Source organism: Helianthus annuus, chromosome 8, assembly GCF_002127325.2.
Source record: "Helianthus annuus cultivar XRQ/B chromosome 8, HanXRQr2.0-SUNRISE, whole genome shotgun sequence".
Lineage (NCBI taxonomy): Eukaryota > Viridiplantae > Streptophyta > Magnoliopsida > Asterales > Asteraceae > Helianthus > Helianthus annuus.
Window position 1 is genome coordinate 130,207,748 of NC_035440.2, and position 27,114 is coordinate 130,234,861.

At 33.5% G+C, this 27,114-nt stretch overlaps 2 protein-coding genes and 1 long non-coding RNA gene across 4 annotated transcripts; all 3 read right to left on the minus strand.

Moving 5' to 3' along the window:
• Window positions 1-2,504: 2,504 nt before the first annotated feature.
• LOC110909050 lies at window positions 2,505-5,301 on the minus strand. Its single transcript, XM_022154061.2, has 6 exons — window positions 5,132-5,301; window positions 4,866-5,054; window positions 4,600-4,707; window positions 4,487-4,535; window positions 4,272-4,370; window positions 2,505-2,597 (listed from the first exon to the last, which is right to left on the minus strand). The coding sequence occupies exons 1-6, from the start codon at window positions 5,299-5,301 to the stop codon at window positions 2,505-2,507; spliced, it is 708 nt and encodes a 235-aa protein (XP_022009753.2).
• On the minus strand, window positions 4,974-14,500 carry LOC110909049. Of its 2 annotated transcripts, none has more exons than XM_035976291.1 (9): window positions 14,276-14,500; window positions 8,819-10,114; window positions 8,085-8,306; window positions 7,905-7,997; window positions 7,712-7,828; window positions 6,009-6,323; window positions 5,669-5,899; window positions 5,132-5,597; window positions 4,974-5,054 (listed from the first exon to the last, which is right to left on the minus strand). In XM_035976291.1, exons 2-8 carry the CDS (start codon window positions 10,106-10,108, stop codon window positions 5,376-5,378), a joined length of 2,490 nt encoding a protein of 829 aa, XP_035832184.1. In that variant the 5' UTR covers window positions 10,109-10,114; window positions 14,276-14,500; the 3' UTR covers window positions 4,974-5,054; window positions 5,132-5,375. The 2 variants fall into 2 exon arrangements, with proteins under 2 accessions (XP_035832184.1, XP_022009752.2); XM_022154060.2 differs by having other exon boundaries at window positions 8,819-10,118.
• Window positions 14,501-25,958: 11,458 nt separating this feature from the next.
• Window positions 25,959-26,663, minus strand: LOC110905758. The gene is made up of 3 exons (XR_004864522.1): window positions 26,581-26,663; window positions 26,400-26,477; window positions 25,959-26,326 (listed from the first exon to the last, which is right to left on the minus strand). It is a non-coding gene; the product is annotated as an uncharacterized LOC110905758 (long non-coding RNA).
• Between the last annotated feature and the right edge of the window lie 451 nt (window positions 26,664-27,114).

The following is a 27,114-nucleotide window of genomic DNA, read 5'->3' on the forward strand; positions in this document are numbered from 1 at the left end:
ATCCCTGCTGACTCAGATCAATATGGCCGAGGGTAGCGTTGCCTCCAAAAAAGGGACATGTCACTATAACTAAGATAATCTATTAAAAAACCCAAAGTGCAGAAATCGTCAAATGATACATAAAAGATGAGTCGGAACCAAGTGATTCTATCTTATCTATTTGTTTATTTTATTTAGTAGTTTCTTTCTTTATTTATTGAAAATATTTTCTCAAAATTTGGTTTGATTAGACGTTGACGATATTCCGGCATTAAAAGCTCTTGTGTCCTTGGACGACCTCGATATCTTATCATCACTATGCTACGCCAACGATGGGTGCACTTGCCATAGCGTGTTGTAGATAATGATAGTGTTATATCGTGTTTTATAAATTTAAAGCTTGATAAACGAGTAAAAAGTACTTAAAAATGTATAAAAAATATACACACCCTCGCTCACGTCAGCGGCAGGCCACAACCCCGTGGTGGTGGTAAGTGTGACATATAGCGGAGGATCTGTCTGCTTATATCGTTGTTCAGTTGTGGTTGCACTACAATCTCTTTGGAGAAGAACTGATGGCCATGTTGAGTGTTTGTTCTCTGAGACAATTTATTGTATTATGTGTAGGGCTGCAAACGAACCGAACGAACACGAACACGGCCTTGTTCGTGTTCATTTGTTAAGGATTTCATGTGTTCACGAACAGTTCACGAACACTTACCGAACGAGATTTTTTGTTCGTGTTCGTTTGTTAAGGAAATGAACTTGTTCGTGTTCGTTTGTGTTCATTTGTTAATTTAGGTACCGAACACAAACGAACGTTCATGAACGCACACAGGCGCAAACGAACACAAACAAACGTTAATGAACATAAACAAACACAAACAAACGTATATTTACTTTCGAAGATGATCATAACAAAAAAAAAAACACTAAGTAGATCCACCCAAAATATACCAAGCTAATTATCCAAACTTGAGTAGTTTAATATATAATTTTTATAAACATAACTAAGACAAAGTAGTGTCTCAAAACTTCATCTTAAACTTCAAGTCTCCACTTAATCCACCAAAATAACCTTGAGATCGTCTATAACCAAAATAAACTTGAATTCGTCCAACCATCATCAAGTAAGCTCAACACATATGACATAAACAAACGATAAAATATAAGTTGAGCCATACAATATAATATAATATAAGTTGGGTAAAAAAATAAAATAATATATATATATATATATGTGTGTGTATATTCCTATACACAAACGAACACGAACATACAAACGAACATAAACAAATGAACACAAATGAACGTAAACGAACACGTCACCGAACGTTCACGAACACAAATGAACGAACATGGCCTTTGTTCATGTTCGTTCATTTAACTAAACGAACGAAATTTTTTGTTCGTGTTCGTTCATTTATTAAACGAACGAACACAAACGAACTTCCCGCCGAACGGTTCATGAACTGTTCGCTGAAAGTTCACTTCGTTTGCAGCCCTAATTATGTGATGTATGAATGTGGGGAAACAAAGTGGTTGTGATGGGGGCAGTTTAAGTGGTGTCCACACCTTTGGACATGTCACTTTCCGGTTCCGTTCAAAATTAGATTGGAAATAAAGAGGCGTCGATAGTTCATGGCAAGCAAAGATCTGGTTAATATAGATTCAGTGTGTGTGTGAGAGAGATGTCATAGAGGACTTGTACCCTAATCCTACTTACTTGTACCATTGTCATGCATAAATGGCTCACCGACACTATAAATTTTATGTTCATAGCATACAAATATAAATAATATTATCAAAATATAATCTTAAAAAAACCTTTATTTATAATGTAATGAAGCTACTAGAAAGAAGCCTTACTAGATAGGGGTTAACATAAAACAAAAAATTTCTTAGTATGTGGTTTAGAGTAATCGAGTCGGGTATCACCTAATCTTATTCTTGTCCCGTACCCACACTACTAGAAAAAAAACCTTCAATGACACGCATTGCGCGTCATTAAAGGGTAGATATGACACACAAAAAAGTGTCAAGGAAGGCCCTGTCATTAATTGAAAATGACATGCATTTGTGTGTTATCCATTTATAACACACCTTAATGACACGCTTTAATGACACACCTTTATGACACACTTTAATGACACGTTTTAATGACACAGTCTAATGACACACCTTTATGACACGCTTTAATGACACACCTTAATGACATGCATTTATGACACACGTTAATGACACATTTTAATGACACGCGTTGATGACACATTTTAATGACACGCGTTTATGACACTTTAATGACAACATTTATGACACACATTGCGAGTCACGATTTTCATTTTTTAATTTTTTTAGAATTTCGAATTTTCTCTAAAGAACCAAAACAATATATAAATCTATTTAATGACAAAATACACAAAAACCAAAACAATTCATTTCATACTCATACGTCAAATATAATTCAAATATCTTAAGTTAACAAAAAGTATTATTTGGCGTACATACTTCAACATCTAAAATAGTCACTTAAAAACAAATGTTGCCCCATAACTCGAACACCCTTCACGTATTCCATCAATATCCTTATCCGTGTATACCACTTTGCCTTCCCCAACCTGAGAAAAATATTAAAGAACCTAAATACATACACTTTGATATGAAAAACAATTAATGACAAACAAAATTATAGAGCCTAAATACATGCACTTTGATATGATAAACAAAGATGATATCCACACAATTATCTTCTCATTTCATCCGGTTATTTAGTTATATTTTCACCCAGTTTCTTTTATATGCAAATCAAACAAACAAATCTCATCAAAATCCTCAAAATTATAAACTAAAGAGTAAACTGTAATTTTGATCCCTAAGGTTTGGGCAGTTTTGCCACTTTAGTTCAAATCTCAAATCTTTTGCATCTGAGTCCCTATGGTTTCATTTTTTTTGCCATTTTAGTCCAAAAATGAAATCAACTCATAATACTCAAATTAAATCCTGATGTTTTGTCTTTTTACTCAGGGGTAAATTGGTCATTATGAATTTATCATAACTCATTATCAAATTAAAATAATAAAACTAAATAAAAGCACTAATAACTATCTTCATCTTCCCCAAATGAATCACAAACAAATACCCTAATTCGCTCTTCATCAGTAATCGTTTTCACTCGAAGATTTTCTGAAGAATCAGTAATCGTTTTCACTCGATAAAACTAATTCTGAAGAATCAGCACCCCACAGTTGCAGCATTAAAATCACGCCTGTAACATTTTCTAATTTTTCGGACACTGTCGGTCGAGTTTCGGATCATTTTGTTGACTTTCGGTGAAACTGAATGTGTTTCGATTGATTTTTACGACTGATTTGGTGTTTTGAGATTGAATTTTAACTGTTTTGGTTGAAATTTCGAAAAATCTCGGAATGATTCGATGATTTTTGGTTAAACAGAGAGATTGAAACTGGAAACCAAGGTGTGTCGTTTGAATTTTTCGAACGGTTTTCATCTATTTCGGACAGATTGGTATCAAAACTGAGTATATACATAAATTTGTTGATCGAATCTGTTAATAATCTTATTTAGGTGAAAACAGTTTTTTGAATAATCATGTTTACGAACGAAAAATGATATAAAAAATAGAAAATGGCAAGTTTTCAGTAATTCTTTAAATACCAGCGCATCATCAAGTGTTATATTTCCATCAATAGTAGTCACGAATCACCTGAAGTTCAGATTTGATTCGGTATTGCAGAACTAGAACTGAAGTTGCAAATAATCTTGTGGTTTTGAGTTTGTGTCAGCTGGGTATTGAAAAGAGTTGCAGGTCTTGTTTAAAGTTGAGAAGAAAGATTATTAGCGACATTTTTTTGTTTGAGTGTAGGAATTTGAGTTCAGGTTGTTGTGATTGTTGTTTAAATCTGATATTAGATTGCTGTTGCTTGTTGTTGAAGAAGTTTTTTATTATTTTAATTATTAATGAGTTCTAATAAAGTTATAATGACCAATTTATCCCTGAGGAAAAGGACAAAACATCAATATTTAATTTGATGATTATGAGCTGATTTTAATTTTGGACCAAAATGGCAAAAAAAAAAAAAAAATGAAACCACAGGGACCCAGATGCAAAATGTTTGAGATTTGGACTAAAGTGGCAAAACTGCCCAAAGCTCAGGGACCAAAATGGCAGTTTACTCTAAACTAAATTTAGTGATCTAAAAAAAGTTTTGCAACTAATTAGCTAACAAACTAATAATACTCCAAAAGTAATCATTTAAAAAAATAGTACTTACGTTGTCATTGGCAAGTATTTCAATTCCTTCTTCAACCACCTCTTTCATGAACTTCAACACATAATAGCCGCATTCAGTACCTCCCGTCTGATATGGACACTACACAATTAAAGATTCCAATTCAGTCGATGAAGTTAAAGCTACAATTTCAACACATGTGCACTACACAAATAAAAATACTGTTATGTTTCCTTCAATAAAAAATAAGTGCTCACCTTAGCCTTAACCCAGTTGACACTTTGCATAGCATACAAGGACATTGCCCTAAAAAATTAAGAAATATATTATAATAATATAATATAATTTTTCGATAATGTACATTACTTACGCATCAATAATTTGCCTCAACACCGGATTGATTGTGCTATTCATTATAGAATCAAGATAATAGCAAGTATATGTTTTCATGTCCAAAACTGCCAACACCCAATGTCTTCTATAAAAACCAAAAACCAAAAACCAAACTAAGTCAAAAAATATCAAGATAATAGTTTTTTTTTTATGAATATCTTCTATAAAAACCAAACTAAGTCAAATAATATCAAGATAATAGTTTTTTTCTTTATAAATAGTTATTTAAATGGAAAATCATACCCGGGATTATAGGGCAATATGATGATGTCGTTGTCCTTTCTTGTAGACAACCGATCTGCAACCACTCTACTTGCATCAGCAATATGTTTGCGTTTTGATTTACGTTCACTTGGCGAGATTGCACTCGGGCTCACAAAACAAATACCATGATCAAGTTTTGGCCCATTCTTGATTTGCTCATACAAGAACCTGTCAACATACAAAAAGTAAATCAATTAAATAAATTGTGTTTTACAAACAATTTTTGAAACTAAATTTAAACTTACATCATATAAGCAGTGATGACAGAACCAGTCAGCTCATCCAATGTAAAAATTGCTTCAAAATCATCCCAATTTAAATATGTGAAACTCTCGTACCCAAATAGATCGTCCACACACTGCAATTTTATAGAATCAACCTTTAAAACTTGTGCGTCAACCACCAATGCAGTCATTGTCAAAACTGCATTGTTTTCAACTCTTAACCTTGGCCTCCTTTGTGCTCTCGTCATCCCCCCTTTGCCTTCGTTCACTTGTACATTCTCTTTTTCATTTTCCACTTTAGGTTCTCTTTTCCGTTTTTTTTTTCTTTTTCACTTATTACTTCTTTTCCCGTGACCTTTTCCACTTGTACAATCTTTTGTTCAAGCTCTTTTTCGTTTTCCTCATTAGTTCCTCTTAGTTGTTTTATTTGTTTATTACTTTTTAAATCTTTCACGGGTTTTGTCTTTGGTTTCGCCAACATTTTTTCCTGAAAAAAATATAAATTCTTTAAATTAGACCTCATGTTTATATGCATTAAATCTATGAAAATAATATTACCAAGTCAGAGCATGGAATGACTAGATGTCTTGGCCAACTCAGTATCTGCCCAATTGCATCTCCGACCTCCATAATGAACTCCTCTTCAAGTGGAACTGGTAGTAATGCTTCTCTATGTAAACATATTTCCAACATGACTCGAAGGAACTCCTCTTCATTTGTATCCATCAGTATAGTTCCTTTGGCGACTATGTTTGATGCATTGTCAACCGCAAGAAAACATGACATATCCTACAAATATATATATAGGATGTTACTTCTTGTAGCCAAGACTTGCAATGAATTCTTATAGAACATAAAGAAATTATTTTAAAAAGAAACACTTTTACCCAAGACTTACAAGTGGTTCTTCATCTGGGTTGTCTTCAAGATCTTCATTACCCCATTGGCAACTTTCGGCTTCTGACGCATTGTTCACACCTTTTTTTAGTTTCTCTAATTCATCTTCAAGCTTGTTGAGTCGTTTATCATACTTCTTCTTCTCAGTGTCCATGTAATGCTTGACAGTATTGGGTAAATAAAAGTATTGTTGTGGAGTTACAAATTTGCCCATCCCGCGTACATGCCCACGTTGTTCATCAGTACCCAAGGCCTGGGTAAGCACATCATGTGTTCCACATGTGCCCTCTCCAGAATCTGATTCCTTAAGCTTGTCCTGAAATTGGATAAAAGATGTCTATTAATACACTATCCAACAAGTAGGTGTTATAGTTACAGTGTTTCAATCATAGAGGATGTATGTGGAGCAATGATTTCAATAATATAATCAATGTCAAAGGCAGCAAAAGGTCAATTGTAAGTCAGTGTCAGTAATACCAAACAACAGAAGTAGGTCAACACTCAACAGTAAGTCATATGTAAGTCAGCAGTAAGTAAAAAATGTAAGTGAGCAATGGTAATTATGTTGAACCCAGTTGTCACTTGTTATAATTACGTTTATTGGAGGAGGATCAAATACAAACTACTTTGAACCTGAAAACTGTAAGAACTATTTAGATTTTGACAAATGGCACAACTTAAATAGTTTTAATAAGGGTATTTTTGTCATTGACAGTATAAAAAAAATGAAAATTCCTAAATTTAGGCTATGAAAATATTAGATTGATTCCAGATTATCATTATCATTCCGTTCCAGATCCTACTTTCACGCAATTTGATTTATCATCTAGATTCGCGAGAGGCCTTTTTTTCCCTTTTATTCTTCTTCCATCAGGTTTCATTTTGTTTTCTGCTGATATCATTATATTTGTGTTGATATCATTTTTAGTGTGCTGATATTATTTTGTTTGCGCTAATACCCTCAAGTGTTGATATCATTTTGTTTGTGCTAATATCGATCATTTTCATTGTGCTAGTATCATGTTTTTTACTGTGCTAGTATCATTTTGATTGTGCTAGTATTGTCAGGGGCGGTTCTTAATGGTGCTGTGGCAAGGCCACAGCTCGGGCAAGTTTTTCGGCCGTAGTGCTAATTTTCCGCATTTCCATCGAAATTTTTTATATATACTATGTTTGGCCCGGGCTTACCCGGGCTTTTTTAAGTGCCCGTGTCTTTCGACCCTGACACGTTCAACTGGCAAGATCCGCCACTGAGTATTGTTATCTATGCAATCAAAACCCAAGCAGAAAATATAAAAAATACAGAGGACGAATAGAAAATAAAAAGGATTTAAGGTTTTCTTTTCTCCAAAAAATTATTGATTACTATACTCCAGCTTTTATGTAACTAATTAGCTACCACAAACCCAAACACCCCTTTATAGTTATTCTTGGATAGGGATGAGCTCGGTACCAACCGGTACCGAAAATACCGGTACCGTACGGTACCGAATATACCCGATACGGTACCGAATCCTCAAAAGTGGGTACCAGTCTCGGTACTGAATATACCCGGTACAACACGGTATGGTTCGGTACCGGTATTTGAGGGTAAGTTTCACGAACAAAGCAACTACTGCCACAAATCAGCCTACTAAACTGACCAAATCAACCTATTGCATTCAACATTTAAACCTCATAGTGTAAGATCAAAGAAAGACTTACAATTCTATCAACTACCACTTGGACATCTGAGTCGAAACCTCCTATTTTCAGTTCTCTAGCTCGTTTCCACAACATTGCCCTATCAATCTCCTCTTCCTCCAGGCCGGTTTCTTGCATCTAAATTATCAAGAATAACAAAATTGAATTAACGTAAACAAATAAAAGTGAATTGTTGGGTTAATTGCATTCATACAATCTCAGTAGTGAGTCTGGCATATCCCTTTCTACTCAAATGATGATTGTATTTATGATGTGCGCGGACTTTCTTTGCCTTCTTACTTGTCTCCTGCATTAGAAACATTAAAATTTTTATATAATGTTAGATAAGACATGGACTACTAAACAAATACAAGCACCAAAAGTTTAAACAAACCTCCCACTGTTTTGAAGTTCTTTGTGCTACAAATAGTTTCCAGTCTTCTTTTTTCAAGAACGGATACTTAAGAGGAGGATTAAGTAAACTTTTCTTCTCCTCAGGGTCATCTTTTTGTGTCTCAATGTAATCCCTGTATAGAGTATGTTTGAAGTTTCTCCACTTTGTCCCAATTGATTGAATAGTTTGCTTCCGGCTCTTTGGGTCAACCACAAAATGTGCCTGAAAATACAAAACAAACAATATATTCAAAAATAGGTTAACAATAGGGCTGCACATTTTGACCTGTACCCGTTTCGAACCGAACCCGTTTCGACAACCCGTTCTAACCCGAACCAAAACAACCTTTTTTCTGAATTGACCCGTTCTGACCCGCCACCCAACCCGACCCGACCCGCCCGTTCTGACCCGCCACCCAACTGACCCTACCCAACCCGACCTGACCCGAAACACGCTCTTTCATCGATACTTTCTTTTTTCTTCTTTGAAGTTTTCTTCTTTGGCGTTTCCTTCTTTGACGTTTGCTTCCTTGACTTTTGCTTCCTTGACGTTTCCTTCTTTGTCTTTTTCTTCTTACCCCATGTATTCTTAAACCCCGTCAAAGAGTCGTAAATTTCTTCACCTGATAATGGGTTTTTTATAATATCGTTCTCTTGTTGATTGTTGAAATCTTTTTTTCTTTTATGAAAAGGATGTTCAAGTGGGAGAAATCTTCTATGGCCAAGAAAGCATACCTTTTTGGACTTTGGTAACCATTGTGAACAAGTATTTTCTGAACATATTGGACAAGCATAATAACCCTTCGTAACACACCCAGAAAGATTACCATATGCGGGAAAGTCATTTATAGTCCAGAGTAATATTGCTCTTAGATTGAAGTATTCTTTCTTATAAGCATCAAACGTTTTAACGCCAGTTTCCCATAAGAGTTTTAGATCTGCTATCAATGGTGCCAAGTAGACATCAATATTGTTACCAGGTTGGTTTGGCCCCGATATCAATAGAGTCAACATCATGAATTTTCTTGACATACACAAATAAGATGGAAGATTATATGTTATTAGGATAACCGGCCAACAACTATACTTGGAACTTAACGACTTGTGAGGATTGATACCATCAGCGGACAAGGCTAACCTAAGATTCCGATTTTCTTTTCCGAATTCTTTCCACGTGTTGTCAACAAGCTTCCAAGAGGGGGAATCACGAGGATGAGATAGCTTACCATTATTGACTGGACCTTGTGCATGCCAAGTTAAGTCATGTGCAATTTCTGGTGACGAAAACATTCTTTTAAATCTAGGGATGGGAGGAAAATACCACAAAACTTTTGAAGGCACGTTTTGGGTATTCTTCTTCCAACGAGATGTGCCACAAGATGGACAATGAGAAGCATCCTTATGTTCTTTCCAGAATAGAACACAATCGTTTTCACATGCATGAATCCTTTCATATTGTATACCTACTCCTTTTAACAACTTCTTGGCCTCATATATCGAGGTAGGAATTGTATTGTTTGATGGTAAGACATCTTTTAGGACACCCAACAAAGCGTCGAAACTAGCATCAGACCAGCCAAATTGACCTTTCAAATGTTGAAATTTCAACAATCCACTAAGTGCATTATACTTTGAGCCAACGTAAAGTGGTTTATCACATTCCTCAAGAAGTGATTTCAATGAATCAGGTTCATTCTCTACATAATTGAAGGCATCATGTAGCATTTCCTTTGTATTAATAAAGTCGGGAGGTCTAGATTCATTAGGGCATCTAGAATCAAGCTTCGAAAGTTTTTCTCCATGAAAAGACCAGACCTTATAACTTTCATCGAAACCGTGGGCAAACAAATGATAACGCACATCATCAATAGAGCGATGACACAAATTGATACAATTTACACAAGGACATGGAATAACATCCAATTGAGGATTATTACTTTGCGCAAACTCTAAAAACTCTTCCACGCCTTTGTCATATGCATTTGATAATCTGTCGGACGAAATCCATGATTTATCCATGACCATTTGTCACTAGCTAGTTATTCACCATGACAAAAAACAAAATCAAACTTCAAACCTAATTTAATAACTTATAAAACAAAATACAAAATTTAGGTAACAAGTAAGAACATAACAAAAACAAAACTGCTGACAATTTAGGTGGCCCATTTAATGTTACTTTGTATATGCCGAATATCGCTAAGAAATTCTGATCCATATAGATACTCACAAGTCTACAAAAGCATGTCCTCAGTCCTCCTAAGTCCTATCCAAGTGAAGGTTGGTATCCAATATCCATGCCCAACTTCAATCTCTCACCTTTAGAAAGATGTTGAAATTGAAGAGGAAACCTACTTAATGCAAAAAAGTCAAAGTTTTGATGACGTGGACTGCTTATGTGGCAGTCCACGTTCGCAAAAACTAACTGGGTTAACTTTTAGTTAGTGTGGAGTCGCTAAGGAAATACATGTTAAAAGTTGGGACTGTCACAAAAGATTTATTTACTTAGGACTGTTGCCGGCCAATATGTCAAAGTTTGGACGATTAAAATCCAAATTTTCCAAAAAAAACAATTTGTCTGAAGCTATTTTTTTTTGTTTTTGTCCTGTTTGAGATAAAACACACCTGGATCAACTAATTCATATGTAAGTGGATTGAAAGTGCTAGCTCTATTAATCTTATATCTTCTCTAATATGCATTTTCACAGGAACAACTTGCACGTGTGAAAGCTCAAAAGGAGGAAATCCGAATCTTAGAGAACAAATTACTTTTGCAAGTGTCAAGGTATGTGTTGTCCTTTGGTATATTTTTTATTTGGTCTCATGCATAGATATGAGTGTTTTACAACTTTGGATTTAGTGATGATATCAGGAACGGCAATTGTGGAATGAAAAATGTACATTGGAAAATAAAATTTCCCAGCTACGATCGGTTTGTCCCATTTTTTCTTTTTTTTTTTAAATTACAAGCTTATCTTTTGGCTGGTATTTCCTTATGTTCATCTTTAATCTTCAATTTTTATTTAGCAATGTTTTTAATCACAATGAGATCATTGATCATTTATTATTTAAAATAAATTTGGACAAGAATGTGTTTACGGGTCAGTCTAATGTAGAGGTACCGTTTCGAATCGAACCGTTTCGATGGGAACCGTTTCGACCGGTACCGTTTCGAATCGAACCGTTTCGATGAGAACCGTTTCGACCCGCACCGTTTCGACCAGTACCGTTTCAAGGCGAACCGTTTCGACCAGTACCGTTTCGACCAGTACCGTTTCGACCCGAACCCGTTTCGACCCGAACCCGTTTTGACCCGTGACCCGACCCGACCCGTTTGCCAGGTCTATTTATAAGTGATGATCATTTCAAGTCTTGACATATGCATTCAAGATCAGTGCCCCGATGGTCATTCATAAGCGATCTTGTATATTTAGGTTTTAATGTCACTTGTAGACGTGGCAAAATGGGCGGGTCTGGTCGGTTAAAAAGGGATTATTTTTGGTTTGAGTCAAAACTGGTCGCTTTGAAAGAAGGCATAAAATGGCTAAATTATCATAACTATTAACGAAGATCATGTTCCGATCTCAACATCACGTTCAGAGAAACATCAAAAGGAGATTCAAACTCAACATCATAATGAAATTCACTTACAAATGGCAAAATCAAGTGCAGCAAATTATAACAGATTATTATATAATCAAGTGCAGCAAAAAACTGTGTAACAGTGAACATTCAAGTTGTTGAAATATAAGATATCATAACATCTTAAAGTTTCATTCAATTGGTGGATCACAATAGAGAACACCGTAAAAATATATGCAATCTAACACAAATATGCATTAAAATTTCGTATAACTGTAATGCAAATAACACATTTTCAATTAATCAAAGGAAAAAAAAAAGATTACTGAATCTGAACTGAAACAGTATCCATCGTATTTTAACAACGTCAGAATTTCATGCTTCTTCAGACATGTGATTAACGGAAACCTGTGATTTCATGCCGCCGGTGAAGACCAAGAAATCAAAAGTGGAAATTAGGTAATTCGGGAAGAAGACGATGAGAAGTGATCTGAAAAGAGAAGCGATTGGAATGGTAAATTGGTAACCTAAACCTTGGCCGACGTTGATAAAGAAGACCTACTTCAGTCAGTCGATTGGAATAGGTAATTACACCCATCCTGACCCACTCTCTTATTTTGTTTGACCCATCGTGACCCATGAATGTTACTCCCTGACTCACATCCAACCCATTTGAACCCACTACTAGTTTTCATTTAGCCCATACTAACCCAATGCCTTATAGAAATTACCCATTATGACCCAGAATTAACTATTTGGATTGTGTTTGCCAGGTCTAGTCTAATGTGATCCAGCCAGGTCAATCATACTAATAGCAACCCGTTTAAACCCGGACCCATTTTGACCCGTTACCCAACCTGCCCATCTTGCCACTTTTGGGCATGCGTTAGTTTTTATCATATGAAATTTTTTATTCGGTGACAGGCTCTCGATGAGAAGCAAAATGAAGTCATCGTGTCTGCTGCCAATGAACTAAATTGTGTTCAGATGTTAAAATCTTAAGATTTGAAACTTCGAAAAACTGTATATAGGAAGGATTCTGTGATCACAGAGGAACATTGCAAGAGGATAAAGCGAAGATTAAAATAAGGAAAATGGGCGTCTTTAAACATGACTGGGCGCTAGGGTATGATCTTTCTCAAAAGGTAGTTTATCTTTACGTTCTCGAGATTGTAAAATGGATGGGTCGTGCCTGTTGGTTCAAATCAGCTAATAGTTTTTGTCAAAAAGTAGTTCAGTTTTTATAATAATTAATTTGTACATGTGATTTTAGACAGGGCCGGCTCAACGTTTTTACGGGCCTAAAACGAAATAAAAGCAAGTGCTCGATTATTTGGGCATAAAAGTGCTTTTAGCAAAAATCGATAAAATCAAGTGTTCAACTATCATAGTACAAATAATAATTAGCAAACTAGGGACATAAAATAATCACTCAAAATTTGTCACCTAACGATTGGGCTTAAGCGATTACCTTCAAGAAAAACCAACTACTAATAATAATCAAGCAATTTGACGACACACAAATTTCTAACAATCTAGCTTTAACAACATATAATCAACTACCTCATCTAAAATAATAATCAACTAAAGAAATTCAGATTAATAGTGAATAATCAAAGTCATACAATGTAATCAACTGACAAAATGCAATATAACAATGCATAATCAAACAAAGTAATCAACTTCAACTAACAAAATAAGGTATAACATAACAATGAATAATAAAAGATAACCCTAGATTCGAAGTGATTACCAGGCAAAATAACTAACTGATCGAGGATCGAATCAATTACCTTCTGTTTTAGATTTTCAGAACCGATTACTGAAACCACAGATTCGAAGCTATTACACAGATTGGTGATGTTTAATGAACGATTCGAAGTTATTACATAACCGATTAGAAGCTATTACACATATCCGATTCGAGGCTATTACACTCAAGCGATGACTGATGGAAATTATAGCCGTGGTTGTTTAACAAAACTGAGAATAAAGCTGTTTATTTCTCCATTGGAATGTAGTTGCCGTTTTATAATTCAAGGAGGGACGGTTCGTATTTCCAGAAACTCAAACATATGACCGACGTTCTTTTTTTTTTTTGGTTTCCCTGTTGCTCACCTAGTTTCTATATACCAAGCCCAGGTATATTATAATATACAAAACGAAGATTCAAAGATGAGAGGCCCTATAAAAGTGGTGGCCCTAAGCAGCCGCTTCACTTGAATGGGCCTTCAGCCGGCCCTAATTTTAGATGTTTTATGCATTAAAACTTCCCTATGTGTGCATTTAATTTGAAGTTCATCAAATAACAGTAACATCCATCAACAATGCAAACTCAAGTGGCACTATAACTTCAACACATGCTTCAAGATCAAAATTGTGAGGTATTCTATGAAATTATGATGGTATAAACTTTCTCCAAATATACTATTGTATAATTATCAAAACCCTAACTAACATATTATCAGACATATTCTACATTACAAAAACCCTAGCTACAGATTTGAAGCAGATGATGTAAACTATCAATGGATTAAACTCGCAATTCACAAACACTAAAAAATAAAACTCGCAATTCATAAGCAGATGATGTAAACAGATGAAATTTACCGGCGGTTGCAGTGGTGAAGCGATTCGTTGTTTTCCGGCGGTTGCAGTGGTGAAGAGGCCTGGCGTTTGAAGATCAATTTTGATTCTTCGTCTATGTGGAAGTTGAATTTTGATGTGACTGAGTGTTTTAACTGAGATGGTGATGGATTTAGTTTTAGAGAGAATTCCGGGAAGTGGGTGTGGGAGTTAACAGAAAAGATTGAAGTTTTAAATTGATGAATTATTTTTTATTTCAGAGGGGCGGGAATTAAAAAAAGGGGGTGTTCTTTGGGCAGGGATGGCAATGGGTCGGGTATCGGTAATTTCATACCTATACCCGGTTATAAAATCGTGTTTCATATCTGACCCAATATCTGTGGGGTATTTGTCAGGTAATTACCCGTCGGGTATCGGGTATACCCACGGGTATCGGGTATACTCATTAGTTTGTTAAAAGATATACGTTGAGATTTTCAAATCCATTTTTTTACTATTATAATTATTATATAATTTTATTTACACAACAACTATTATAAATAAAAAATGTATATTACATACATATAAGTTTTATTATGAATTAATAATAATTTATAATACTTATACCTTATATGTATACCCGACGGGCTCAGGTATTTTTGTCATCCCTATCTTTGGGTTTGGTTCTCAGGTTTCGGGTTTTTTAGTCTAGATGTTTTAACTAATAACCGAACCATACTAGATTTGGGTAGATGTTTCTCGAGTTAGTTCAGTTCAGGTTTCACCGGGTCGGGTTTCTCGGGTATCTGGATTTATTCCATCTTTATTAGAATAACCTACTGTTGCATGAATGGTTAGATCTTGAATAATAATATCACTGTACATAAATAAAAAGTTTCTTATTAGATACCGTGTTAGAGATTTAAAACAAAAAATCTTAGACTGGCTGACAGGTTGACCTGCTACAAACTGGATGAACAAACCACAAAAGTGAGTCGATTAATCGGTACGAAAGTCTAGTTTAGCGTTAGCAGTCATAAAAGTCTGGTTCCACCACCGGTCAAGGTGATGCAGCGGTAGAGTGTGTTATGGTGTGAGAGAGAGCCATTGTTGTGTGCATATTTGGTGTAGATATGTGCATAATAACCTGTTCCAAACCCGACCCAGTAGACTCGACCAAGAACCGGTTCCAGTTCCTACACGTTGTATAGAAGAACCGACTCCGGGTTTAAAAAACCCGTAGGTTTATACCTGGTTCCACATTTTATAAAAAATAGGGTCGTACCCGGTTCCTTCCCTGAACCGGTTCCTCCATAAACACAGAGAACCGGCAGGATTAAAATAAAACCGAGTACATTAAAAGTTAAAATCAAACATTACCTACCTACCATACATTAAAACCAAACATCATAACTAACCATAAGATTAACATAAAACACACTCAAACCAACATCACATAAACACACTAAATCTTCGAAGAACCGGTTCCGGATGATTCACCGCCTTCACTTTTCTTCGCTGCAACCTTTGTCACCGGACAATGACGGTCGGTGTGTTTTTTAAGGGTCGAGTTCGTGGTAGCCTTCATGAACTTCCCACAACCTTTGCAACGTGCCATTTCATGGCTATCAGACATCAGACACAGATCAAAGTGCTTCCAAACTTGTGGTTTTCTTTTGGTTTCCAAAACCATGACCACTTCATCGTTGCATGTCATAACCGATTTGAGGGGTAACTTGAAGGTTGAAACCGATTTGAGTGGGACTAAGTTTTGGTTGAAGGTGATATGCTTATAAATACTTGAAACTGATTCTAAAGTTTTAATGGCAATTAATCAATTCCAACGGATAGAAAGCCGTTAGGAATCGATTTCGGCAGCTTTATTGCAACTTTTTCTGGAAGATACCCGGACCGGTTAGGAACAGTTCCGGTAATTTTGGTTTGAAACCGGGTACTAACCGGAACCGGGTCCTAGAAGAATCGGTTCCGGTCAAACTCAGTCAAGAACCGGGTACGGTTAGGAACCAGTCCCGGGTATACAAAAAACCTGATTTGCCATCTCTAATTTGGTGTGGAGGGAAAATGCCCGCTAATAGTCAAGAAGAGACTTTTACTCCTTCTTTATTCAGGGATAAACCCTATCCATTTGATTAGTTAAGGAAGGAAAGGCCCATATCACTTAAAGGTCCGTGTTCCAAATTAAGGCCTTTAGCAGCGACTTTTCTTTGTCGATGCTGAAACTGTTTCCACTATAACTTAAATTTCTTATAGTGATACATAAATTGACCATGCATATTCAGTTTATCACAACATGCCCGCATAGAATCCCGTTTTCCACCTCCTAACTCTCAAATTACTTAGAATATATTGAGATTTGAAATGTTGATCTAATAGTTTTTCGGGTTTTTTGGGTGAACCCAAAACACCAAAATCATATCCATTGAGTAAGTTCAATTGGGTTATGGTTTCACCCTTCATTGGGCTCAGGTATTATAGTTTTTCGGGTCGGGTGATGTTGGGTTCAGGTTTTGGATACCCCATAAATTTATAAGATAACACAGAATGATGACACATATATTTCAATATGATTTTTAAACGATGACACACAAATATAGTGTCATAAAAAATTATATGATGACACACCTATTTCAATATGATTTTTAATCACAGTTAAACGATGACACACAAATATAGTGTTATGAAAATTATAAGATGTCACACAACGATGACACACATATTTCAATGTGTTTTGTTTTTTTTAAATGACATTTAAACAATGACACACAAATATAAGTGTCATAAAATATTCAGATTTTACCAACGATGACATTTTTTTTATGACACACGTGTTTACGTGTCATAAGATTAGTGTGTGTCATTGTTCTTGTGTCATTAAAGGTCTTTTTTCTAGTAGTGCCATTAAATAGGTTTTCAATCTCATACTTGGTTCTATACCCGAACACCCGTCTCGTATCTTTTGGGTTTTAGATACTTTTATCATCCCTAATAAAGATTTAATTACAAGTTTTCATGCATATGGTTTGGTGAAAATCTTGGTTTAACTCTTAAAAAAATGCTTATAACACTTTATGGTTTTAAATTTTTTGTCATTTCAATCTTTAACATTAATATTTTCTTATAAATTGACTAAATAATAATATTTATTACTAGGTTATAACCCCGTGTATTACATGGGTCGAATAAATGAATTTTATATACTAAATAATAAAACAATATATCTTTAAGAACCTTTTATTGCACGGGTTAAATAAATATAATTTTTATATATTAAATAATAAAAAGTTATATCTATAAGAACCATATTGCGGGTTGAATAAATATAATTTTATATACCAAATAAAAAAGTTATATCTTTAAAACCACTTGTATTACACGAGTTGAATAAATATAATATTGTTTACCAAATAATAAAATAATAGATCTTTAAGAAACCTCATTTATTACACGGGTTGAATAAATGTAATTTTATATACCAAATAATAAAAAAGTTACATCTTTAAAAATATGTGTATTACACGGGTTGAATAAATGTAATTTCCTATACTAAATAATAAAGTGGGATGGTATTCAAAATTTAAAATAGAATAATGGTATTCAAAAATTTAAAGTAGGATAAAATTTAATATTAGTTCATTATTCATTTATTTATTTAATTAATATAAGATAAGGTTGGATGTGAGGTGAGAAAATCATAAAATAAATGCCTACAATGAATGACAGGTGTCACACATTAATGTTTTATTATATAGTATAGTATAAATATATATTTATAATGATTATTATATAGTATAGTATAAATATATATTTATATTGATATAAATAGATTATTATATTGTAGTAAAATTTGTTAACAAAGTCTCAATAAATTTAACCCTTTATTTATAATTGTAAATGTAACGAAGTCTCAATAAATTTAACCATTTATTTAAAACTTGTAAATGTAGAAATGATAAATAATATTAGTTAATTTTATTTTAAGTTTCGTAAAATCTATTTGATACCAAACTAAATAAAACGTTCAAATATATAGTTAATATCAAGAGTAAATTATGATTTTGGCCCCTGTGGTGATATCACTTTTACCCTTTTAGACAAAAAGGAATCTTTTAACATTTGAGCCCCCAACGTCTTTTTTTCTAACCCTTTTGGCCCCTAATACTAACCCTATCCATTTACTTTTAGGGGCCAAAAGGGTTAGAAAAAAAGTCGTTGGGGTCCAAAAGGGTTAGAAAAAAAAGACGTTGAGGGCTCAAATGTTAAAAGATTCCTTTTTGGGCTAAAAGCGTAAAAGTGATATAACCACATGGGCCAAAATCATAATTTACTCTAATATCAAATTAGTTAACTAAGTTTGAATTTGAAGTAAATAGATAAATATAAAAGTAATAATTAAACTAAATAATATTTAATAGGAGGATTATCTATAATTAATTAGAAGAGATTAAACTAAAATTATAATTATCTATAAGACATGGCCTAATATGATGACAAGTGTCCTCAAAATGGTTTCTTTTATTATATAGTACTAGCGGTAAGACCCGTGTGCAAACACGGGTCGTTTCTTAGAAAACCATGCATAGCCCATATTGACAGAGAGTAAAAAAAATAATTAATGCAGACTTATAAAAGTGATATACACTAATGGTCAACATGTCTATTCAACAGCAATTCCATTATGTTGATAGCAAACTACTGTTGTCTATTAACTGTTAAAAACTTCAGTTGCTTTCCAACAGACTTTCCTAAAAAAATGTTATCCATTATCTCCAACAGAGCTTACCAGATGGATAGCTTAAAGTGAAACCACTGTTCTCAAAACCATCTGAGATACTATATTTTATTAACTTTAGATCGAAGACAATTCTTGCAATAAGAATGAGAAATATACGGTACTTGTAATTTAAATTCAAATAAAGTTAAAACCAATTTTTGCAAATAAAGTTGATCAATTCCATTGATGATTGCTTAAAGTGAAACTACTGTTTTTAAAAACTCTTCTTGACCAAAGTCAAACCACTGTTGGCAAAACTATGATTCTTAGTGGTTCAAAATTTGTTTCACTTTTGGTCAACATCTGTTTATCTGTTAGTCAACATCTGTTTGATTTTTGGTTAACAACTGTTTGACTTTTGGTAAACATCTGTTAGACTTTTGGTCAACATCTCATTTAGAATTCAACATATAGTAAAAAAATAATTAGTGCAGACTTATAAAATTGATATACACTAATGGTCAATAGATTTATTCAACAACAATTCCATTATGTTGATAGCAAACTATTGTTATCTACTAACTTTTAAAAACTTCTGTTGCTTTACAACAGACTTTAATAAGAACTGTCATCCATTATCTCCAACAGAGCTTACCAGACGGATAGATAGGACATATACATATGAGTATTTCCATTATCTCCAACAGAGCTTGCCAGATGGATAGATAAACAGATATTGATAGAACATATACATATGTGTAGATATTGTACCAAAACGTGTTATCTATTATAGCTAAAAGACATCTATTATAGGTAAAAGACAACTATAGACATGCATCATCAGGTCATATATAACATATATATGAGTATTTCCATTGTACTATCCACAAAAAAAAAGTAGCACCCACCCATTGACAATGAAACTTGTTTATAGACATAACTACATATAGAACATGTCTAAGAAGCAAAATTAGTACCAGCAACGAACCAAATGTACAACCACAAACAATCATGACATGAAACTAAGAGAACTTTATCTTTGTCACGATATGCACAACTTTTTTTTAACTTCAGCAATTGAGTAGACTTGTGAAACTCTAATGAAAGTTCATCATCAAAAGCAATATTGCAAGATCTCAGATAAGAAGACCATCCAACAACAACATAGTTGAATCCAGTATTGGTTTTTTGAGATGTTGTAAACAGTTCCTGGACTTCACATTTAAGATTCTGGATCTTGATAGGCTTAGGATTATCAGTATGCATATCCAACGCAGAAGATACATCTGATGGGGGTTGCTAAAAAACAGAAAATTGAACCGTAAATTTTATAAACATTGATATATAACTGAAGTTATTGAAATAACGAAACAAAGCAATGACTGTAAAAGCTTACAAGTCTGTCTTCAGCATGTGTGGTGAAGTGTAAGACTGATTCTGAAGTGGATGATACTAAACGAACCTTTCGAACTTTACATGGTCTATCAACACTTGAAGAAGCAGAAATATCACGAACAGGAAAATCTTTAGACTGTAGTTGACGATCGTTAACATCATCAGCTATTTTTACAGAATGATCTTCAGGCTACAACAAAATTTAAAAAAAATCTTCTTATACTTATAATACAATAAAATATATGCGTAGAAAATTATAAATTTACAGTATTTTTAACATCTGACTCATCAACCAGACACGCAATCTTTGAATCAAATAGCCCATCATCAACAAACTATATTTATAAAAAGATTCATATATAAGAAACCATATTTTAAATCATAATAATATAAAAATATTACATATGTATATATACATTAAAAATATCCTCAAAACTCGTAAGCTGCTTAGGATTACCAACCAAAGCTCCAGCATCCTCATCATCCAAAGCAACTTCCCCAGAATCCAAAAGCTGTTTGTGTTTAACCTACAAAATGAGATTTCAAAAATTATTAGCATAATATAATAAAAGTCACTTATCACCGTCATGTTATCAAACAATGTATTATATCATCAAAATTTTACACCGCAGCCAATAAATCAAATCCATCATCTCCATAAACTGAATCATCCAAAACAACTACATCAGCCTTCTTGAAAGAAACCTCAGTTCCAGTCTCGGAATGAAAAACGGAAAGCACAAATGTTTTAGATGCAATCATGGTGAAAACCAACCAACATTCAACTGGTATGGGAACTTCTTCAATCAACTTTAACCATCCATCAGTAAATCCGCATCCATCAGTCCATCCTTTCATCATCACATTCCAAAACCTTTCGCCAACATAGATAGTTTCCATCCCATACTCGTAATTTTTACCATAGAATTGTTTCCAAAATTTGTCAGCAATTAGCTATAGAATAAGCAAAGGAATATTTAGCGCAGACTTGCAAATTTGATATGAACTATTGAGCAACAAAAGTTACAACGAATTAGTCAACAAAAGTTAGAATGAGAATTACTCAACAGGGTTAGTCAACAGTAGTTACAGTATTTACACACAACCTAACCATTGTTTGGCTATCAACTATTACATACCTCTGTTGCTATCCAACAGACGTTTCGTAACAACTGTCATCCATTATGTCTAGCAGATGTTGCAACGTGGACAGATCTTAAATATCAGATGTTAGTCAACCGAGGTTAAAAGACTTAGTCAACAGAAGTTAAAAAGGTTAGTCAACAGATGTTAAGATTATAAGGAAATAGACGTTAAAACGGCAAATAGATGTTAGCAAGCTGTTGAGATAGCATAAAATATTTAGAGTAAGTAACGAAATAATATATCGTTACTTACAGTCATTCCAACTTCAGGGCTAATATTTGCTGAAATGTAAGAGTTCTCGTACACTTTTTCTTTAAAACATGAGACAACGAACGACAAATGTCCATTAGCTTTCACCAATACAACATCTTTCGTTTTCAAACAACAATCTCTAACAAACTTTGTCCATCCATTTGTAAATATACAATGATCATCTCTCTTCTTTACTCGTACTAACCATGATTTGTCACCATCAAGTAACTCTACGAGTCGCCCATACAGGACCTCCTTGCCCCACAACAGAGTCTGAAAATCAAGTGGTATATTCTGCAACAGTATTTAACAAACATCTTACATAAAAAATTAACGTAGATTCCTAATAGTAGCAAGAAAGTTAAAAAACATACCAAAAATATAATATCATCTTCATTAAGGAATTGTAAAAAGGATGGTGTTTGATTGGACAGATTCATATCTGCAAATAAACAATTTAAACTTACAAGTTATTATAAAAATCAAGTGATATATTCACACACTTAAGGTATTATTAAAACAAAGCACAAAACGAAAATCATCATCTCTCACAACAATTAAGCAAATGAGCGTTAACCAAAAATTATATAGTTGATTTATCAATCGTAATGTAGAAGACAACATCACGAAGATACATGCACAAATTGTGACAGAGAATGCTATCAGTAACTTCATTTAAGTTAATGCAGTACTTAATCAATAAAAATACACCTGATTATAGAAATATTATTTGCTTCAAGAGAGAATATAAAACACCGTCAGTGACAAACACATACTCATAAGATCAAATAATGATTAATCTAACATATATAATACAAAGAATAAATTCAAAAAAACAATACTTGATTTTATAGCGTGTAATCTATAATATGGAATAGAACCTTACCGATTTCGATAAGAAAGTTATTTGAGAAAACTTCCGAATATCTTTTCTGGAGCTTATATTCAATAATGAAGTTGAAAAGTATATTAAATGGAATTAATACAGATGTTACATTTACACTGGTTGGTTGAAATTAAATTTTGTAAAATTTATACTTTACACCCTTTTACATTGAAACATCGCAATTTTTAGACAGCAATAACCACTGTTTGAATATAAATTTATATTGGTAAATACGAAAAACTTATCTATTAATTTAATATATTTATATTTATATAATTAAAAATAGTTTTTAAATCCCGATATTAAAGATTATTATAAGTTAATAAATAAACAATTAGAAGTTAATAGATAAATATCTTATTTTCAACAATCCCAATACAATCTCACCTCTTCTTCTCCGGCGAAAAAAACTGTACAATTTCTTCTTCCTCAAACTTGACGATCAGAAGTTTGAAGTTTTAGATCAGGTACTTTTTTTTGTTGTCTTGTGTATTTTATAGGTATGCTTTAACATGTTCCTTCCAGTTTCCTCATTTCAAATTATATAAACATCAAAATCATAATCTACTGATGTTAAAATAGATAAACTTATATGAACTTATTTTCTTTATTTTATAATAAGATTTATATCAACCTATTTAGTTACATTTTGATTCATTCCATTTAAGTACACAGTGTTAGATTCGTATTGTTGGTTGTAGGGACCATATTGAAATACACAACATATAAGTTTGGTCATAGACAATGTTGGATATTTTTTTATACCTTAAATAGAATGCTTTTCAGATACAATTGATTTTATATTATAGTATTTAACTGTTATTGTATTTTTTACTTTCAGATGGAGTTTATGATAATTATCAACGTCTCTCAATTGGCAGACCTAAATGAGGGATTGGTAAGCTATATTCTTAGAACAAATTAGCTCAAATCACAATTGTATGCTAAAAACTGTATTTATATAATTAAAGATATATTAAATATTGTGTATTTTATATACATAGATACTTCCAAAGATAATGACTAACCAATTACCAAGAAAGTGTGAAGTGATAAAGTTGGTTGATTATACGGGTTTTAAGTATAACATTGCAGTACAGAGCATCAGTCATAAAAGTAATAGGATAAACGGGCCAGAATGGACCCGGTTCGTTGAAACTTATAGAAATAACAACATAGACAAGCTGTGTTTAAAAAAATTGAAGCAAACAAAATTTGAGATAAATGTTTTGGACAACGAGGGATTGGAGATTAGAAAAGATGGATCGAACAGAGATTATGTTCATGGATGCTTGATACAGGCTGAAGAAGAAACATACTGCAAGCAGGTTAAAAATTCCTACTTATTTTTATATATTGCCAGTGTATCTTTTGAACTGTTACCAAAACTTATAATTTATATTTTGTATCCTATATAAAATCTAATATGACATTTCTAAAATTTATGAAAATTATAGATTACCACACGATTTCCTTGAAGCTGTTGTCGCAAAGGAGATTAAAAATTGATAACTTGGTTGCCAAAGTACATGGACCAAAGCAGAGTAGTAAAGTTGATGTCCATTATGTTTTCTCTCCTGAAAACAAAAAGGGATTAGCTGCTGGTTTTATGGGACCAGGATGGACAACTTTTTGCTTCGAAAATAATATTGACGAAAGCTGCCAACTGCTGTTTCAATGGATGGGAAGTACACCTGAAGACGACTTTAACTTTACTGTGAAGGTTTTTAACAAAGATGGGATTGCACTTCACGGAGAGACAAAACATCACTGCAGCCGTACCAATCACCAACACCGCAAAAGGCGTCCACATTATAAAAAACAGTTTGAATACCATGTTTTACAAACACACAGCTTGGTATTTACATATCCACTTTTAATATAGTTGATTTTACTTATAATCTTGGATCTATCTGTTATTACTTAAAGTATATGCTATTTTGAATGAATAACTAAAGAAAAATTTTCCTTTACAGGCAATACCGAGGAACTTTGTTTGAGAACACCAGCTAAATGATTACCGTAAAGTTGTGCTGTCATTTGGTCATGTGAAGTTTTTGGTACAGCTGGTTGTTAGGAGAGATCCTAGAACACCTGACGACAACAACCATCTAGTGATGCATACAGACTGGCAGCGTATCATGGATGAAACAGTAATATCTGTGGGGAAAAAGCTGAGGTTTGAGATAGTCGAAGAAAAAAAGTGTAAGAGGAGATAAAATACACTTTGAAGTTTGTTGACATGATGTTTGAACACCTTTTCAGCCTTGTATAATTTATGTTTTAGTTGACATGTTTGATGGACAAATTTCTTGTTTGGAAACTAACTTAGAATGAAGTTATGTAGTCTTAGTATATACTTTCCAAACTGTGGTTTTACCTTTTTATATTTTTTAAGTAAAAATTACTATATTTTGCATCTAAACATTACTATTTTCAATTACATTTCTTGGTCACTCAACAAAAAGAAATATAACACTCAAAATTAATAAAATAGTATACAAATTGGAATTACAAATAACAGTGTTTTAAAAACTGCTCCTACCAAAGGGACAAACTCAACATCTGTTTCGCTAAACTTTGCAAACCAAAACATCTGTTGAAGACAACCACTGTTAAAAGAAAAGTCTGTTACTTAAACGAAACAACCTCAGCACATGAGGCAAACAAACTCTGCTGATGAACCGAAAGGTCTGTTAACACAAAGACTGCTAAAGAGAAGCTCTGCTGATGAAGCAAAATGTATAATGAACCTAAGTTCTGTTGTGCACCAACAGATATTAGACAATTCAACAAAAGATCTATAATATAAGATCTTTAACAGATGATGATCAACATCTCATAAGGTCTGTTGAAGCACGCTATAACAGTGCTTAGCCTTTAACAAATCTTTAACAGTGCTTAAGTGTTAACAGATGTTAGCACGTTATAGCACGCTATAACCTCTGCTGATGAAGCAAAATGTATGATGAACCTAAGTTCTGCTATGCACCAACAGATATTACACAATTGGACAAAAGATTTATAATATAAGATGTTTAACTGATGATGATCAACAGCTCATATAGTCTGTTGAATCACCCTATAACAGTGCTTAACCTTTAACAGATCTTTAACACTGCTTAGGGGTTAACAGATGTTAGCACACTATAACAGTGCTTAGCCTCTAATAGATGTTAATGTATCTCAGGCACCAACAGTTTTCCGACTAAACAATTGATTAAATTTTCATTCATCAATCTTACAATAATATACAACCCTACTACTTATCCAGTCCATCAATATCACCAAACATGTATAATAAAGGTTAACCTTACTTGATATTCAACCAATAGACATTACATAACATATTCATCATTGTAGCCATTACAAACAAAACTTTTAACCACAGTTTGTTAAAACAACAGTTAACAGACATAAATAAAAACCACAAGGATTCTTCAAAAATAAGTGGTTTCTACTTATCTCTCATAACAATTGTTTTTTCATAAGCATCTAATAGTTAACCTTAGTCAGCTTCTTCCGGGTTCTTCTCACATTAGTGGATAGCTCACCAACGTTGGCAACATCAGCATCTTGAGCCACCCGCTTTCCATTCGGACTTGATCCAGAATCCTTTTCAACTTCAACGACTGAAGAGTCGGCCGTAACAGAGACAACATCCTTCCAACAGATCACAAAACAACTATTGATCTCATTTAATAAAATAATGAACTCTTTTTAAACATACTAAACATACTTTAAAAATAAATACTCACCCTTGAAGTTCGTTCAGCAGACACCTGAGAAGAGTCTGAAAGGTTAACGTCTTTAACGTCAGCTACCTCTTGAGTAACCTAAAGGATCATAATATATGATATCATATAAAAAAGTACACAATCCAGTGTTTAAAACTCAAAAGAAAAATAAATAGATTGAAAAAGTAATTTTATATGCTACCTCATCAGTATTTTCATCACCATTACCATCTCCACCAACCAACTCAGAAATTATTACTGGATCCTCAGTTGTTTTTTGCACAGTATAAACACGATAGTCATTTTTAAGATTGAACTCTGAAACATCAATCTTAAAAGCAGCTTTTTTATCAACCAATCGAAATATCTCATGAGGGAATCCAGTATCATTGGCCTTAACCTGCCTCTCTCTTATGTTACTCGCCGCTAATCCAAGAAGCTTCTGAACATCTCTATCAAACATAACAAAAGAAACACTACCACTCTCATCCTGCACCCGCACTTGCACCTTGAACCTGAAATATACACAACTAACTAAGTAAACTGCAAAACTATATTCAAATATGAGTCTTAGAATGTTATCTATATAAATATAACTCTAATTAATCATCATTGCTTACTTTGTGGTGATCGATGTACATTCAGTATGACATTTGATACAAACCAAAGAAGTCGCAGGCAATCGAAGAATATCATCTGAAACATTCTCAACATTCTGCAAGTATTCACTTTTACC

What these genes read in the sequence shown, in the direction of transcription:
- LOC110909050 (XM_022154061.2), bottom strand. Translation starts at nt 5,301, where the DNA reads ATGACTGCATTGGTGGTTGACGCACAAGTTTTAAAGGTTGATTCTATA. An exon ending in ATATTGCCCTATAATCCCGG is followed by an intron (nt 4,708 to 4,865) that starts GTATGATTTTCC and finishes TGGTTTTTATAG; the next exon opens with AAGACATTGGGTGTTGGCAG. An exon ending in TCAACTGGGTTAAGGCTAAG is followed by an intron (nt 4,371 to 4,486) that starts GTGAGCACTTAT and finishes TTAATTGTGTAG; the next exon opens with TGTCCATATCAGACGGGAGG.
- LOC110909049 (XM_035976291.1), bottom strand. Translation starts at nt 10,108, where the DNA reads ATGGTCATGGATAAATCATGGATTTCGTCCGACAGATTATCAAATGCA. An exon ending in GGTTACCAAAGTCCAAAAAG is followed by an intron (nt 8,307 to 8,818) that starts GTATGCTTTCTT and finishes TTGTATTTTCAG; the next exon opens with GCACATTTTGTGGTTGACCC. An exon ending in ACCCAGATGAAGAACCACTT is followed by an intron (nt 5,900 to 6,008) that starts GTAAGTCTTGGG and finishes ATATATTTGTAG; the next exon opens with GATATGTCATGTTTTCTTGC.